Here is an 18,533-nt window from a genome sequence, read left to right as displayed (position 1 = left end):
GTGAGGGGTAGGCCACATTAGATTATATTTTCTTTTTATATGTTTTATTTCTTGCGGACATAATTTTAAACTTAAGAATTCAACTTCATTTTATTGGAACTACTTACTTCCATGTATTTGGCAAATGACAGTTTGAGTTTCGGCCAGCAGCCAATCAAGGGTGGTAGTTGTTAAGATTGTTCATGTTGGTGGTAATGGTGTGCATTTGAAGATGATATGTGTGTTTGTAGTTCAGTTTGGATTATTTTATGTAAAGAGACTAATGTGAGGCGAAGTATGAAGCAAGAGATTCGTCACATTATGCCTGTTCTAGCTTGGGGAACTGTGCTGTGTAGATATATGCCTTGGGGTAATTGATTCTAGATACAACTTATAATAAAAGTGATATCATCTTAACCTTTTTGTAGTACTAAAACTTTGAAATCAACAACATCGTGTATTAAAAAATTTTCTGATAGTATTATAATATTTCCCCCTTACCCCCATGTCAACAAGTTGTCTTTCGACATTTCTGGTCTTCTCTCCTGGCAGTGGCTTATGTGTAGTTTCTGAGGTTAGGGTGCCTGGAAGGTGAAGGTTATGATACCCTGATGACATGATAGAATGGTCAAGTATGAGTGGTGCCAGGAGAAGTCTTAAATCTACATTTAACCTAAATTCCATGTTGTGGACGAACCCAGGAACAGCTTTCTTTAAGGAAAAATCCCTGTACTCCAGTCGGGAATTGAACCCGACACCTCATGAACTGTGGCCAAAAACTGACCATGAGGCTGGCCAAATGCTATATGTATGTTGTTTTCTAATGCCAGACATTTGACAATAAAGTAATTTGACCTCTTGCGCTCCAATATTTTTCAAAGATTAAATAGTAAGTTGTAACTGATTTAAGTGAACACCATATTTTAACGTTTTGGTGGCTACTTCATTCACACACAACCCCCAGAATGTCTGGAGGACCATACCTGCTGTTGGTCGATGGGTTTACTAGACCTAGCTGGGAGATCTTGTTGATCACCAGCTTTTCCTCCTTAAGCCACTGGAGGACGATTTTAGTGCCATAGCAGGTCAGCACTAGGAACAGAAAAGTAGAAAGGGTAGAAAGGGGAGTGAAATGAACCCAAGGCTCGAATGCTCTAATACTGTCGGTCGAAGAAAGTAAGAGTTCAGTTAGAGGACTGGATAGGAGAGGGTAAAGAGAAAATTAGGTATTGAATAGAGAAAAATTATACCAAATTCGGTCATTAACTCATCAAGCTGACTAGTGCTAATTGATGAGTAGCCCCTCCCTTTAGTTCAGCTTGTAAAATTATGCTTACTATAGTCCCATCGCTCTAATTTCTGGCAGCCAATCGCGTTGCAGGTCGGCTACATTTAAACGTGTGCGTCTTGTGATTCACTGATTCATTTCTTAAGGCTCGATAAATACTTAATATAATTGCCAGCCATTTTAGCTCTTTTTTTGGCGTTCGCAGAAAGCACACGACGACGTTATTTGCCGCTCAATTATTTGCTGAATTACATTGCGTTTGATTTATTATCATAGGAGCTACAACATGATAATGTTTAACGGTGTGGCAAATAGATTCCTCGTATGGTAGCTCGGCAATGTGAGAACAAAAATGGCGAATGATACTACCTACCTACTATTACTAGTAGAATTTATAGAGCCTTTACTTTCTAAGACGTAAGCAAAGGGGCGGAGTCACGCCGGAAATAACAGCGTCGGGACTATAACAGCTATATTATATATATATATATTTTCCAATGGTGGTAGGGTCTTTATCTCGTCATTATTCACCCCAACTCTACAAATGGACTCATAATACTATAATATAATACAGTGCAAATTCAGTAATAATAATAATAATAATAATAATAATAATAATAATAATAAATGTTGTAAAGTATGTTATGTAATTTTATTTTTCAATTTTCAGCTGACATTACAGCAGAAGAACTTTTCAACATGTTTTTTGGAGGTGGATTTCCCAATCAGAACGTTTATACGAGAAGAGGAGGTCGATGGCAACGTACGGAAAGTCATACTCAAAACAGAGAGGTATTTATTTGTGCATGTTCGTGTGCTTGCATGGTACATTATTGAAAATTTGTAACTAACTACGAAATAGACGCCATAATGATAGTTACTGAAAGTGATACATTCATTGTTCAAAAAATGTCACAGTTAATATTGTAACTTTTATTGCAAACAATAATGTAATTTTATTCTCACAACAATAATTACGTTCTATAATTTACTTTAAATGCTCCCGTCAACAATGGGATTTCCACTCCACACAGCAACTCAGTATTCCTTATTGCACTCCACAGACGACAATGACGATTCACTTGGATTATTGAAAACAACAATGTACTGCTAATCTCAACTAATGTTCACAAAGCACTATTTACAAAACAAAACTGTCAGTTCACAGTTCGTTGCCTTGGCTATTTCGTCTAGCTCATTCACTCAAGTTCACAGTATATCGAACCCAAGTCTTCCAGAGACAGTACACTGAACTTCGAACTCAGGTCCCCCAACTGCAGTCCACTGCACAACGAACCAAAGACTCCAGATTCGCCGCACTCTCCAGGACGCTCCCCCAGTTGCGGACACACACAAGTCGAACTCCGGTCTCGAAGCTGGCTTCACTACTACACTGACTGGCTTGCTCCAAAAACTGCAACAACTGCTCAGCTCACTTGCGTCTCGTATTTATAATTAAACCATAGTTTCTGGAAAGTACGATGCTGGAAATTTCTACAGATGCCCTGAAGATGGCGCCTCTCGAATTCTCTGGATTTCTCCCCTCAGTCACAGGCGCATTACTTCTCCCTCTCTGCGTGGAACAGCGTGCCGTCGTTTCCCTTACGTCTGTCCCCTCAAGATCCGAGCGGCTGCAACCTTCTTTGCTGCGTCGCTCGTTTTCTCGTGCGCCCCGACCTCTGTGGGATGCGATCGACTCCCGACTGTCACAATATTTTGTGACTGTGTGCTAGCTTGTTACTGTAGAACATCGATTATCCGAATACCGATCAACTGAAACATCGGTAACCGAAAGCGTTCCAGTCAGCAAATTGAAATTTGCGCACTCGTCATGTTCACTAGCACTGTTTGCAAGACAGCGGCAAAAAAAAATGGCCATTTTGAATTTGTCAAACTAGGCTAGTCAGTTCTCTGTGTTATTTGTAAGACATGTGATACAAAATATATACTGTATGTACAGTTTTGTGTTTAGTATCAGTGTTTCTTTGTTTCGTACTGCTCCTATCACACCAGTACAAATTGTTTTCATAAATGATGGGTTATCCGAACACCCCCCGTCCCCAATTGTTTTGGATAATCAATGCTCTACTGTACTTTCGAGGTTTGAATTGTGATATACTCTTTGATTGATTGTGAAGCAACTTTTACTTTTGACATTAAAACAGTTCAGAATTGTTAAATCTATCACTTCAGCTTTTGACTAGAGTTGCTATGTCTAAGAAAGAAGAATCTGAAACTTGTTATAATGATTTTAAAAATTATAAAGTGTATGTCCATGTTACGCACAATTAAATGTTAACTTAGTATGTGCTCAACTCATAATTCGTAATTTTAATGAATGATCTTATTTAGTATCATAAGAAGTGTATAAAAATCACTTGAAAACAAATCTTCTCTAATATTTTAGCAGATGAGCTAGCCTACTTTCCGTACAATGGAAAGAGGTCACTGCACAGCCTGTCAACTGTTATCTTCTTTCGGACGCTTCTGAAATTATGTTAACCTCTTTTAATAATTGTATTTTAACACTCCTCTGCTCTCCCTGCTTACTGCTTGCTACGGACAGATTTCAGTCTAATTTCACTGTCAGCTTTCCGAATATTGATTTTGATTTAATTTTTTTCGTAGTGTTTGTAAATACAACGCACAATGATGCTCCATCCCTCTCTCTTATTTTCCTTTAACTGCTATTCTCTTTGATCTCACGCAAATCTTGCACAACAGTATACTTCTTACCAATTCCGTTTTAAAGCACAAATGTTTACATTATGTCTACCTTATACATCCCCTTCTACATTGTATAAGATTTTTGCTTGATTAAGAATTCAATTAATCTACTTCCTTTTGCGAAATTAATAAATTCCTTGTAGTTTGTTTCTGAAAAGATTTTGTATTATTAATTAAAATAGATAATGGTTTTTATTTTAATCTTTGCAGAGTGGTGTTTCTGTATGTGAAATCTGTTAAGTTAAAATTATCATTACTATGATTCTCATTCTTGCTGTTGTTTTAAATGTTTGAATATTATATTCTTGATTTTTGTATGCTCGTCTCTGTGTGTGCAAAAAATACTTACATGTAACATGTAATTATTGCAATCTCATTACAAGGTGTGCTGCACAGCACTGAAATCAGGAGCATTATTATTCATTGACGTGTTTTGTCTTGAAATAGTAGTTGCGGTTAAGTGGAGTAAAAAATATATTCACTATGAAATCTGGACAAGTTTTAGCCGCAAGAAATTTTTGGGATATAGACTTAAGCTGGAATCTGTTATGATGTCGGAATAACTCTACGCTCTGCGTGATTTGAGTGTATGATTAGGATATGAAAATATTTCACAACTCCAATTTGTACTAAGTGACGGTTAATATAAATGTAATTTTACTTATCTTTTTAATTGCAGCAACAAGCAAATGGATACACAGTATTCTTACAGATGCTACCAATTCTTTTGCTGATTGTTTTGTCAATGATGAGCAGTTTCTTCATTTCTGATCCTATCTACAGTCTCCATTCAAGCTCGTGAGTATCTGTGTGATTTTTTATGCAAATTATATGATACACACCTTATAATTCCTACTTTCTGTTATACATTTTAGGAAGAAATTTATTCTTTTTTTTAAATAATGCTAAGAAAATAACTTCCTTTCAGAAGCTAAGTGATAATAGAGAGTCATCACATAAGATATGCGGGATTTATGCTGAAGTAATTAGCAAAATAATGGGAGTGTATAAGAGATTTTCCTCTTAAATATGTAAAACCTCTTCAAGTGTGTCCCCACTATAGTAAGTCTCATTGTGAACACCATTTGTAGCTCAGTAAACATACCCATAAAGGCAAAATTCTATCTACTTCCAAGTATGTTTAATCATGTTGAGTGTGATGTGATGGTTGCTGTTGCATCGATTATGCTCTCCTTCAAGTGAAGGAGATTAAGAATTATATATTGTTTTTTTAACGTAATCCCATTGAGTGTAAGTTCAGGGCTGCTTGAAAATCAGAGGAGAAGTACATACAATAATTATTCTCTGTATGATTCGATTGAAATATGAAATAAATTTGAAGATCGTCGATTTTTTCGAATCTTTTGTTAAATTAAATTCAAAATGATAAAGACTATGGATGAAACTATGTTTCACAACACTAACTGTGTTAATAAGTACAATTGTGGCGGTATACGGAAAAGGGACACATAGTCCAACATGGCATTCTGAGAAAAATGGTTTTAAAGTTTTCAATAAGCTTACATTATATTTATTATTCTAATTTTTATATCATCCTTTCTTTTACAAAAAAAAAAAAATACTGTTTTATTTGCCTTCATCCAAAGTATTGCATATGTTTATATTGTTCAAATCAGAACATTATATTGAAATTAAATAAACTTATGGTGTATGTGCCCTTTTTCCAAAGAACATAATTATTATAATTTAAAATGCAGTTTTTCAAGAACCTTTATAATTTATTAAGCTCAGTAATACTGATAAAAGTAAATTTAATCTTCATGAAACATCTTTACTATCCAGTTTTTGTCTTCTTCTGTTAGGAAAGACTTCTGATGCTTTGTACGATTGGTCACTTTCATAGTACTGGTATAAGGGAATTTAACCTTCATTTAACATATTTTCTATCCAAGTCTTGTCTTGTTCTGTTAAGAATCTGTAATGAGATCTATCATCATTCACTTTGGATGCACTAAATTCAGGGTACAGCACTGTTGAAATAATTATGTAGACTTCTGATTCCTTGTGGGATTGGACCCTTCCATACTATGAAATAGGTCATGCCAACCTCAATATTACACATTTCTCCATGAAATTAGCAGACTATAATCTCTGAAAATGGTGGTTTTAATGAATTGATCTGTGGAAAACGGACATTTAGTTTTGTATGCCTTTTTTTTTTTTTTCCATATACCGCCTCAATTGCTTACAAGAACCAAACGAGATTCATGAGTATATTTGTGATATTCCAAAAGTGAATTATGTAGCAGTTTAATGCATGATATTGCATTAGAACCATTCATATCGTTGGATTTCTTCATGTGGGAATATGTTAAAACATTCTATAGACAAAGGAAATCCATAACTAGCGTCACCTGAAAGAGAGAAATGCTTACCTGATAATTGTCATATGAAGGGTACACGGGAATAATGATCAAGGTCCATTTTAGAAAGTTTCGAGAAAAACGAATTTAAAGTTTAAGCACTTAATGCTTTCTTATGTGTGTATTTAATAGAAATTGACGTAGTGGAATGTCAAGAACGATTATTTCTTATTACTAGCTAGACCACATGATAGTACTTCCTTTCCACTATCATATGGCATTATTAACTCAATTTCGATTTTTGATGGACCTTGATCGTTTTTCCTGTGTACCCTTCATATGTGCTCGACATGATTCAGCATACTTGAAGGGAAATCAGTTACACTCAAAGTCAATACTGTTACAACAATCCTTTGAAACCAGAATAGGCACAAATGCCTAGTCCCTGTATCATGAAAATGATGAAGATTTTGATGAGGAATAATATGGCTGGCATCAGTTGCTATACTCACTAAAATTTCTCATAAAATGATTCATTCTCTTCACATAATTCTAGGAGGAGAGTCTTTATAAATTCACATTCTTTCTTGTTTTTTCTACAGCTTGACCTAATACCTTCATTTTCTATAATTTAACATTTAACTGTCTGTTTTATAATTAAGACATGAGTGGTGAACAGAACATTTTCTTTTTAATAAATTGCGAACCTAACCACACATTGAATTGAAGAATCAACATAGATGTGCAAAGCTGCAGCTGAACAGAAGTATGCAGAGTAACCCCTTGTGTGTGAACAGGCTTGCAATATTCTGCTGTAAATTTTCCAGCTTTTAGGTTGTGTAGCATGAAGTGTGCTGCACGCTGATTTTGGCTTGTGTGATGTGTACACGATGTTCAAGCAACTGCAATACAACTGCTCAGCAAAAGTAGCATGTATGACCATTGGTTAGGAAACAAAACTTGGAGAGTCTCTACATGTTTTGAAGGAAAAAAATTACTTATTTTGCTCCATTATATTGTTAATTACTTGAGTATGAAATCTTGGATATTTGGATATTTGATGACCCTGTAGATGCAACAAAACTCTTAAAATTTTTACTACTACAGTTGAACTTGGTTATAGCGAGCATGATTAGTATGACACTTCAGCTACAGTGACAGTCATTAAAAAATGCTGTTTTTATCTGTGTTAAACAAATGTGATTTATTATTTTTAATAAGCGACATTTAACAATAATATAACTTCTCTAAGAATTCATATTTTACATACATTAAACCTAGAGTGTCATTGAAATGAATTCGCAGATAGAGGTAATGTCATTAGTGACAAATACCATTTTCAAGTACTTTGACAAAAGCCTTTTATGGGCCAAGAACTTGAATTCTAAGAAAAGAAGGTGGATTGTGGGATAGGTCAAACTCTTCTGTTCTGCCAACAGTCCTTTAAAAACAATAGCAGATCAAGTTGTATCAAGACATTCAATTCAGACTGTAACTACAGATAGGCCTATTCAGTTTGCAAACAAGACAGGACAGAAAGGCGCAAAGAAAAGAAAAGTTCAAAGTGTGGGGGATTAAGTTAATCTTATAAAACAAATCTAGAATGGTAAAAAGAAAGTGAATGTGTATGTTCTTAATTGTGATTAGTTTATATAATTTAGTTACTATACATTATACTATTTTACTCTGTATTTTCAGTGTTTTCCACAATCCAGTGTAGTACTTTTATTTTTGAAATAATTAAAAAGTAACAGAGTGTAAAGTACTTTTAAAAATTTGTAGTATTGTAACTCTATATAAAATTACAAATTAAATTATAGCGGTGTACAAACTACGTAATATTATTAATGTATTTTTTCTTTGAGTTTTATTTACTTTCCTTATTAATTTTTTCTTACATTGACATTCGTTTATTGTGACAAGTCTAGTCCCTTCAGTGACACTATAACTGAGTTCAGCTGTACTACTACTACTACTACTTAGCACGTACTTGTATTTACTGTTTACTGCATGTATTACTATAATTCTCTGTTGTATTGATTTGCAGGTGACCGAAGATTGTAATGAAATTGAATTGGGTATTTTGTACCTTTGTGAATGGCTTAAATTTGAAGGTGAGTGATGAGAGGACTGTTTTCAGAAAGTTCATCACTTCGTTTTTATATGTTTTTGAATGAAATTTTTTATAATTTAGCTTTATTGAAGTAATGTAAAATATTGTACATAGTTTTGCACAGATATTACGTTTGTGGTTGACTTTTATAATGATCACAGTTTCCTCGCATCATTCAATATCCACATTTAAATTTTATACCTTTCTTAGTGAATGAATAAAACCGAATGGATGGATGAATGAAAGAATGAATAGTGAATAAGGCTTGATCTGTAATGGTGTCATTGCAACTCAGGTGGGTTTTCGTTGACTGTAATTTTAATAGAGTTTAATTTGTAAAGCCATGTTTTACTCGTTTAGTATTTCAAGAGCCTAGAAAGTCAGTCTTGTTTGTTCATATCTTGTTGAAAAGTGTCAAAAAGAATTGAAAGGGTTAGAAGTAAAGAGATGCAAGTGACATTTCTAATAACATGAGTTAAGTGCAACCAGGGTAAGCTAAAGCATCTAAAATTTTAATGGCAAAGGGATATATCTTTTAACCACATCACACATTAAAATTAAAATTGAAAATTACACCGAATTTACGAAAGCTTAAATACTTTCAACCCCATTTTCTCAAAATTAACTTAGTACACTTACATCCATTTGCTTCTGATCCCCTCAATTAATATACAACTTTGGCACATGTCTCCTAGATGGGGATGCTTGGGTAAATGATGCAGAATCAAGTACCCGACATTGGTTACAAAAAAATTCATGAGTGATGCTCATGAAAGTTCGTTATTTGGAGATTTTATTAAATAAATGTGCTTGTATTGTGAAACCTCTATCTTGTTCCTAATTATAGCATTTTGTCAGTTGCATCATTCACTTTGTAGAGTGCCAGAAAAGGTTTCATTGATCATTCCTCGTTTCATTTTACTGCATCATCACTCAGGAATATTATTACAGGGACCAAAAATTCTGTCTCATGACAGAACTTATGTTATTTACAATGCTGTGTAGCATGTCGGCTGTGGTTTCATGAAATGCTTTCCTTGATCTGCATTTGTAGATGTTTACTTACTTACTTACAAATGGCTTTTAAGGAACCCGAAGGTTCATTGCCGCCCTCACATAAGCCCGCCATCGGTCCCTATCCTGTGCAAGATTAAGCCAGTCTCTATCATCATACCCCACCTCCGTCAAATCCATTTTAATATCCTCCCATCTACGTCTCGGCCTCCCTAAAGGTCTTTTTCCCTCCGGTCTCCCAACTAACACTCTATATGCATTTCTGGATTCGCCCATACGTGCTACATGCCCTGCCCATCTCAAACGTCTGGATTTCAAGTTCCTAATTATGTCAGGTGAAGAATACAATGCGTGCAGTTTTGTATTGTGTAACTTTCTCCATTCTCCTGTAACTTCATCCCGCTTAGCCCCAAATATTTTCCTAAGCACCTTATTCTCAAACACCCTTAACCTATGTTCCTCTCTCAGAGTGAGAGTCCAAGTTTCACAGCCATAGATGTTGCAGGTCACTAATTTTCACTTTGTATATCTTTACTATAAGATAATCCCAGAAAGCAAAATCAAGTGGAATAAGGTCTGGTGACCTGAGATCCCACTCTCTGGTTCTCTGCGGCCTAAGATGATGATGGAATTGGATTTGCTAGGCAAAAGACCAGAGTGATTCATGTAGGCTGGTGCTTACTACATTATGCCACACCTGTGAGACAATGTCCCCAATTGGTGGATAGGCCGCAGAGAACCCTCCTAGATCACCTGACCTAAATCCACTTGATTTTGCTTTTTGGTGCTATCATAAGGAAAAAGTGTACAAAATGAAGATTCATAATCTGTAACATCTACGAACGCAGATCGAGGAAAATTGTCTTGAAATCACCACTGATTTGTTACACAGCAATGTAAATAACATGGAGTTTCACTCTAGACACGTTTGGAAATTTGAGGGAGTTTTATTGGATATATTTCATGATTAGGCTATGATGTGGGACTTGTTGGACACACTGTAGTATGTACAAGAATCTTAGGTAATAAAAAAAAATACATTTTCACATTCAGTGCACACAAAGATTTTGTTTTCATTTGGGAAAAATTTCATATTGTATAGTATTATATCAGCCATGTTAGAAGTCAAGCCATTTGAGTGCACAACATTGACGAGAGAGATGTAAAAAGTGTTTTGAAAGTATAAAGAGCACTGTTTTCTTTAAAGCATTGCATTTTAAACAAAATGGATCCATCATGGACTCTATTTCGGAAAAAGAAAAATGCAGACTGAAATAGATACTGCAGTGTTTCCATTGTTCAACATTTCATAGGACCAATTTTTTTTAATATTGTTTGTTTCATTGTATTTTTTTTATGGATTTTAATGCTTTCCCGCATATATTTTCATTCTTCCCAATCTTAAAAATGGAGGTTTTAGCATATATAGAAGGTTTGTCTGGAAGGTATTCAGCCATTTAATATTAAAAAAAGTTAATCTACATAGGATACTGACGCCTTAGAACAGTAGTGTCAGAGTTGTAAGCTCTGAAACCGGTTGTGGTGCTAGAGACGTCCAGTCGGAGCGTGAACTTGCTTATGTCTGTGGAAGCACCGGAGCACACAACGAGTTATAGTGGAGCGCTCTGCTCCGTTTAGGCTGTGTCTGACAAAACTGCCTTAGAACCTCACACACTTATCACAGTGCCCCTTCAACTTCTAAAAACAATTTGGAAAGTCCTTTTTCGAGATTGTGTTCAATTGCTCTATTGCATTCTCCTTAACCTTATCAACAGAAAAGCCCGAAGTCACAGAAGTCAAATCTGGGCTATATGGGGGCGGCAGACCCAAGTGATGCGATGTTTTGCCTTCCCCCTCCCCCTCCAAAAAAAACCAGCACATTATCATGATTAAGCTGCCAGTCATCACTTGCTCACAGCTGCGGCTATTTTATTAATATAATAATAAAGTTAGCTTCCCTTAAGGTTGCCAGATTTGACAAAGCGTATTACATATAATTTGGAAAAATACCTAAAAGGTAAAATGATATAGATTTGAAATGATTAGGGAATCGAATATACAAAATGTCAGAAAAATTTACACCTAAGTTTGTGCTCATTTACAGTTAAGAAAGGGAAAAAAATATATCAGATAGGTTAGAATGATATGAATACCATATACCACGAGAAAAATAATAGTACGGATTTATTTATTGGCATTGATATCTAAACCAATCAACAGCCATCGGTTAAGATAACTTGAAATTTCCATTATCACTCCCATGCAAATGATTTCTCAATATCTGAACTGATCTTTTGAGGGCACTAATGGCTATTTCCTTCATAATGCTGTGTGTTATCCCTAGGTTTTTACATTTGTTGGCAAAGAAGGAGGGTATGGTACCTCGTGCTCCCACCATCAGACCTATTACATCAGTGTGGGACAGGCTATATTTATCTTTATAGAACGGGATTGTTGGTTCATAGATCCGTTTCTTTTCACTGTCCACCTCATGCGGTTGATCTGCATGTGTCTCAGATCTGATGGTGGGATCGAGAATGTATGCCCTTAATGGCAATGATATCAATTCGCCGAACACTTCCTTGTGTGGCTAGTGCACCTCTTGATGGACTGTAAACCCTACTTCAGTGCCTCGGCCAGCATAGAACGGACAGCATGCTGATGGATGTTGCGAAGGGCCTCACTATAGGGGCAGAAGCCAAGGATATGGGGAAGAGTTTCAATCTCGCTGAGACAGCGCCTACAGCGGGTACCATCCCGACTTCTACCCGGTACAGTTCGGACCAGAGTGACATAGCCTACCTACAGTATATCCTTCAACTGGGAAAGAACTTTGATACAGTAATCCTTATTAATGTTTGGCCCTCATGGGGGCTTACTCATTAGCATCATCATCATCAACTTCAAAGTTATTAGTGTGTTCTGTTTCCAGAGTTCATTTGGTCTCTCTAGTGTTTATTTGGTCGTCCAGATGCTCTCTTTATATTTGCCCTTCACTGTCATACTCTTAATGGGAGTTCATTCATTCATTCATTTATTTTATTCCATAGATCTTACATGAGCAATGAAGCTTTAAGATGTGGAACATGTCAACATTTTATAATATTACAATTACAATTTTTACAAATTTTTATAGTTTTACAATTTAGTAATTTTCTACAATTTTTACAATGTTGTACAATTTTTTTTTACATTTTTTTTTTACATTTTGGCGAGATGTAGTGAGATGAAATGAGGTCCGAGGATTCGCCAAAATATTACCCGGCATTTGCCTTTTCGGTGGGGGAAACCTCGGAAAAACCCAACCAGGTAATCAAATCAAAGGTGTTGATGCCAAGGACTCGCCATAGACCATCCGGCTTCAGTCCCACGGCTGGGGAAAACCTCCGAAGAAACCAAAGTCCAAAGGGGGATCCAACCCAAGCCCGAACGCAGGTCCGGATCAGCAGCCCAGCGAGTCTGCCGACTGAGCTACATCGATGGCTCTACTAAAAGTATACAATACATAGCCAATCAGATTATTAAATTTACAAACGCAAACGATCATTCATAAGTTGAGCTATATTATAATACAAAACAATTTAATTAAATTTAAGGCATAAACAATTCAACCAGTTGTGATATACAGAAATTGATAATACATATCATGCAAACTACTTCAAATTACAAACACAAACAATTTATCAGTAGAGCTGTATAGATTACTGTTCAATTTAAAGCATATACAATTCATCGGCCAAAACTATACAAATATATACAATACAAAGTAGCATACTTTCATTAAGCTATACAAATTTGTGCAATTAATATCAAGTAGATTAATTCAATTTATAATCATAAACAATTCATCAGTTGAGCTATACATATTACCATTCAATTTACAGTAGGTCTATATACAATTCATCAGTAGAGCTACACAGACTGGTAATCATTTTAAGAACATATACAATTCATCAGCCAAACTATACAAACATATACAATTAAATTAGTTCAATTTACAAACTTATTTTCGTTAAGCTATACAATTCATATGAAGTAGATTAATTCAATTTATAAGCTTAAACAATTCATCAGTTGACCTATACAGTATACTATTCAATTTACAGTACATACAATTCATCAGTTATACTAAACAAAAAATACAATACATAGTAAACAGATTAAGTCAATATAAAAACATATTTTAGTTGAGCTATATAAAATTGTACATGTCATTTAAGTAGAATAATTCAATTCACAAGCATAAACAATTCATCAATTGTGTAGAAGGTATGAGTATGTAGAAATTTGGTTAATTCTTTTCTGAACCTTTTCTCGTTGTTCTTCAAATCTTTAAGATAATTAGACAGTGCATTGAAGACTGTTATACATGAATAGCGAACTCCTTTTTTAAAACAGCTTAGACTAACAGAGGGTAGATGAAGATCTGATTTATGTCTTGTATTAAAATGATGAATGTCTTGATTAGTACTGAATTTATCTTGGTTCTTAATATACAGCATCATTAGGGAAAGAATGTATTCACAAGGTAAAGTCAAGATTTCTAAGTTTCGGAAAATATTTTTACATGAGGTCCTTTTATGCACACCGGTCATTATTCTTATAGCTTTCTTTTGTAAAACAAAAACGTGTTTAGCTTCAGACGAGTTACCCCAGAATATTAATCCATATTTCATTACAGAGTGAAAATATGCAAAGTATGACATTTTAAGTAAGTTTATATCACCAATAGTAGATAAGGATCTTAATGCATAACAGGCAGAGCTCAATTTACGAGTAATACATTCTATATGCGTTTTCCAGTTCAAGTGATTATCCAATTCTAAACCAAGAAACTTTGTGCTTATAGATTCTTTGAGATGAGTTCCATTTAATCGAATACTGTAGGAAACCTGAGCACTATTGTGTGTACTAAATTTGACTGCACTGGTTTTATCAACATTAAGTGCTAGTTTATTTGCATGGAACCATTCATTCATTAGATTCAGCACTGTATTAGAAGTGTTTATAAAATGATCGTATTGTTTGCTTGAAATAATTACACTTGTATCATCTGCAAATAAAATTACATGGGATGAATTGTTTATGGTCAAGGCTAAATCATTAATATAAACTAGAAACAACAATGGACCTAAAATTGACCCCTGCGGAACACCATGTTTAATATTTCTAAATTCTGAATAAGTAACTTTATGACTATTTGGTACATTTATTTCTACTTTTTGTTTTCTATTTGATAAGTACGATGTAAACCAACCCAACATCTCATCTTTAATACCATAAAACTTCAATTTTTTTACTAATATACTATGGTCTACACAATCAAATGCTTTAGCCAAGTCACAAAAAATCCCACCTACATGTAGTTTCGAATTTAATGAATTTAGTATTTCATCCACCAAACTAAAAGCAGCATTCTCTGTCGATTTTTGTTTTCTAAATCCAAACTGTTCTAAAACTAATATATTGTTGGACTCCAGGTAATGATATAATCTATTATACATAACTTTCTCAAACACTTTTGAAAATGTTGTTAATAATGATATGGGTCTGTAATGAGCAATAGTACATTTATCTCCCTTTTTTGTATATTGGTTTTACTATTGAATATTTGAGTCTTTCTGGAAAAATACCACATTGCATTGACAAATTGCATAGATAGCTTAACGGATGGGATAATATTTCAGAACAAGCTTTCAGAACTTTACTTGGAATTTCATCATATCCAGAGGAATATTTTGTTTTTAGTTGTTTTATCACATGCATGATTTCTGCTGCGGTAGTGGAAATAAATTTGAGACCTAAAAACTCAGTGTTAAATGCATCAGTTAGGTAACCAAGTGCAGCATCTTCTGCACAATCCTATTTACATGGTCCAACCAGTTTTGTCCGTGTAGTATTACAGTTATGCATTCCATTTGCAATTTCTGTGAATGAATTCATTTCGAATGTAGTATATCCCATCAGTACTCTGAAAAGTCGCATCTCAGCAGCTTCCAATCTTCTCTGTTGCGTTTTAGTCCGAGTCCATGTTTTATCACTGTATAACAATACCAGAACTGCCATGTTTTATGAACATTTAAAACTGTTTTGGTTTTAATTTTCTTTAACAATGTCCGTTTTATGGCTTGCTTATGGTATACAATATCTTCATGGTATAAAAAACATCAACATGACCTTGCCATTGCTCTTTGTTATACCTCCTTTGTTCATGAAGACTTAGATGCTTTCTATTGAGAATACAGGACTTTTGTTTCAGGATCATAACCCTAGAAGCATGATGGATCTCCAGTCTGGTGAGGAAATCTTGGTCATTGTTAGCAGTTCCAAGCAAGCCCTGTGCAACTTCAGCTGTTATAACAGGGACCATAGAACGAATTTTGCTACCATTTGTTTCATGAAAAGATCCTCCATTTAAATTTTTGAAATAGTAGGCTGTGGAATCCCCAAACCTTCTAATTCTCGCACTACCATTGCTGATGTTTGTTAATTGCTTTTAATACTTTCTGTCTGCTTGTTGATAGCCTTTCAGAATGTGGATCACTTTCAATGGATTTGTGGCCATCTTTTAAGGCATTGGTATCCAAGTTGAAAGCAAGACTTGATGCAGATTCACTGATTCAGTTGCTCAGTCATTATGAATAAAACTGTTACACGATATACAAGCTTGCACATGCGTAGTATGATTTGCTTCTGCTAGGTTGTCAAGATGCATCAAGGCTATGTCACTGGTTTTGGAGTTATCAAAATGGCTGGATACTTTGTAGACAAACCTCGTAAATAATTGCTCAACATTCTGTGTGTACAATATTGATATGCCATAAGAAAAGTACAGATTGATATTTAGATATTTTCTTTCACTTGTACAGTACTTATTTTATGTAAAACTGTAATGGTCATATACAGTGTGGAGACTTGGAACATGCACCATAGGGATTTCAATGCAAAATTTATATTTTGTTATATAAGAAAACGTCATTCAAGTTTTTTGTAGAGAAAAAAATTCTGCATCCAATGATGCCAATAAAAACAACTTTTGGCTGAGGATAAAAAATCTAAAAAATAATACAAAATATTTCCATCACAGAAACTGCACTAATTTTTAATGCATGCTAATCATAGTTGGCCATGGAGTTCATTTGTTAATCTGAGAAAATGTATTCCATTAAAGAAAAGGTTTAAATTATTAAATGATATTAACTGTATTATACTAGAAACAGTGCACATAGAGAATGTAACAAGATATCAAACATGTAGCTAGCAAATGTCAGACGAGAGTTTCATAATAGACTGGTTATTGTTCAGCAGAACATGGAGGTCTATTTCAACATATATTGTGATTTACTAATTTACCATGAAATGTATTTTGTATTGTTAATCTGTAAAAAATGAATTCACGTTGATGTCACATTTATTTGTTTCCTCTTTAAATTTTATCATAACTGGTTGGATCCTGAACTATTTTGTTTTAAACACAAATATCAGTTATCCATGACCTACTGTAATTAAGTTTTCATTAAAGATGCTTATAAAATTACTTTTTACTTTTAAATTATTTCAAACGCACTTATAGTCAAAATATTAATTTAATAAAACAAATGGATGCAGAATTTTTTTTCTCTTTGACATTTTCTTCTATAATAATTAGGGGAGCTAATATAACAAAATATAAATATTAGCATTGAAATCCTTATGGTGAGTGTTCCAAGTCACCACCTTGTACATATTTTTGTTATTTGTATGAGTAATATAAATAATTGATGAAAAAATTACAATTAAAATTATTTTCTTATATTTTATGTGTATTTATTATTGTATTTGTATTGAGTTTTATATATATATATATATATATATATATATATATATTTGCATCTTCTGTTTTTCACGTCAACATCATACCACCATTATAGAACTATGTTTTAAATTTAATTTATGTATTCTTCAGATTACTTCTGAACATAAATAATTTTAAGTGAAATATAATGGATTTTGGTCAAGAAAAATAATTATTATTCTAGTCAGAAAGAATTAGTATAATTTTATAATATATATATATATATATATATATATATATATATATATTTTAATTTCTTTTGCCAACATTAATGAAAAGAGTGCTTGGACATGTTAAAAATTGTGTTTTTAATTGTTTTCCTTCTTTAGTAATGTATATACTGTATTTACCTGTGTAATGGACGCACCTCAATTTAAAATTATAAAAAAAATTCCGTGTAATAGATGCAAAGAGGAATGTGAATCTGTGACAAATGATAGTAGTGATGTTGAACCAGACAGTGAATGAGGTAATAACAATAAAGTGTCTTGTCTTATTGTCGCTGTATTCATTGTTACAAGTTATCATCTGTTTATACAACTGCTGCTAACTATAGATTGTCTTAAGTGGAACGGAATTGATATATAATTTTTTTTCTCCTCTCGCATAAAGGATGCACCCTAGTTTTTTTGTTATAAAAATCTAAAAACAAAGTGCGTCAATTACGCGGGTAAATATGGTAATAATATACTATTGTATAGAAAGTACTGTACTTTTTTGTTTGGTAAATACTGGTGTGGCAATAATAATTATTTTCACAATAGGACTAAAGACTTCATGTGACAATATAATACAGTGTAGGTTTGCGTCTTCTGCTTAAAATAAACTCATATGAAGAGGCCATAAAGCAAAATCCTAAATAGTTCATAATGATAATGGCTACATGTAAAACATAATAGATTTATAGATTACACCCAGAAAGCTGTTGTATCTAAAAAGAGACATTCGTAAAAATGGTGGGTAGTTTGAGCTTAATAATAATAATAATAATGATAATTGTGGTGCTGCAGCCCTTGAAGGGCCCAGACCGACAGCCGGCTGCTGGCCTCAAGTTCACATGCCAAAGCAGAGGTGGACGATCATCCAACCAAAATGAAAGTATCATGTGGTTAGCACGATGGTCCCTCCAGTTATTATAGCTAACTTTCACAACCAGATTTTGCTACCTATCTTAGCTCCCCAAGTACATCACGATGCTGGGTGAGCATCAGTCCCAAACATAGTCAAAATTTCATGAGAAAATTTCTTCTCCCA

General features: G+C 34.1%; 1 protein-coding gene across 1 annotated transcript in view; it reads left to right on the top strand.

Moving 5' to 3' along the window:
- LOC138710750 (dnaJ homolog subfamily B member 14) overlaps nucleotides 1-18,533 on the top strand; it is a 43,262-nt gene that overhangs the window by 15,169 nt on the left and 9,560 nt on the right. Inside the window, exons 6-7 of the mRNA XM_069841848.1 lie at nucleotides 1,938-2,059; nucleotides 4,674-4,792. Of these exons, the coding sequence (XP_069697949.1) occupies nucleotides 1,938-2,059; nucleotides 4,674-4,792 (241 nt within the window). The remainder of the gene's footprint in view (nucleotides 1-1,937; nucleotides 2,060-4,673; nucleotides 4,793-18,533) is intronic.

This window comes from Periplaneta americana, chromosome 12 (assembly GCF_040183065.1).
Source record: "Periplaneta americana isolate PAMFEO1 chromosome 12, P.americana_PAMFEO1_priV1, whole genome shotgun sequence".
Taxonomy (NCBI): Eukaryota; Metazoa; Arthropoda; class Insecta; order Blattodea; family Blattidae; genus Periplaneta; species Periplaneta americana.
The sequence above is the reverse complement of the archived record's forward strand: the minus strand, read 5'-3'. Positions and strand labels throughout refer to the sequence as shown.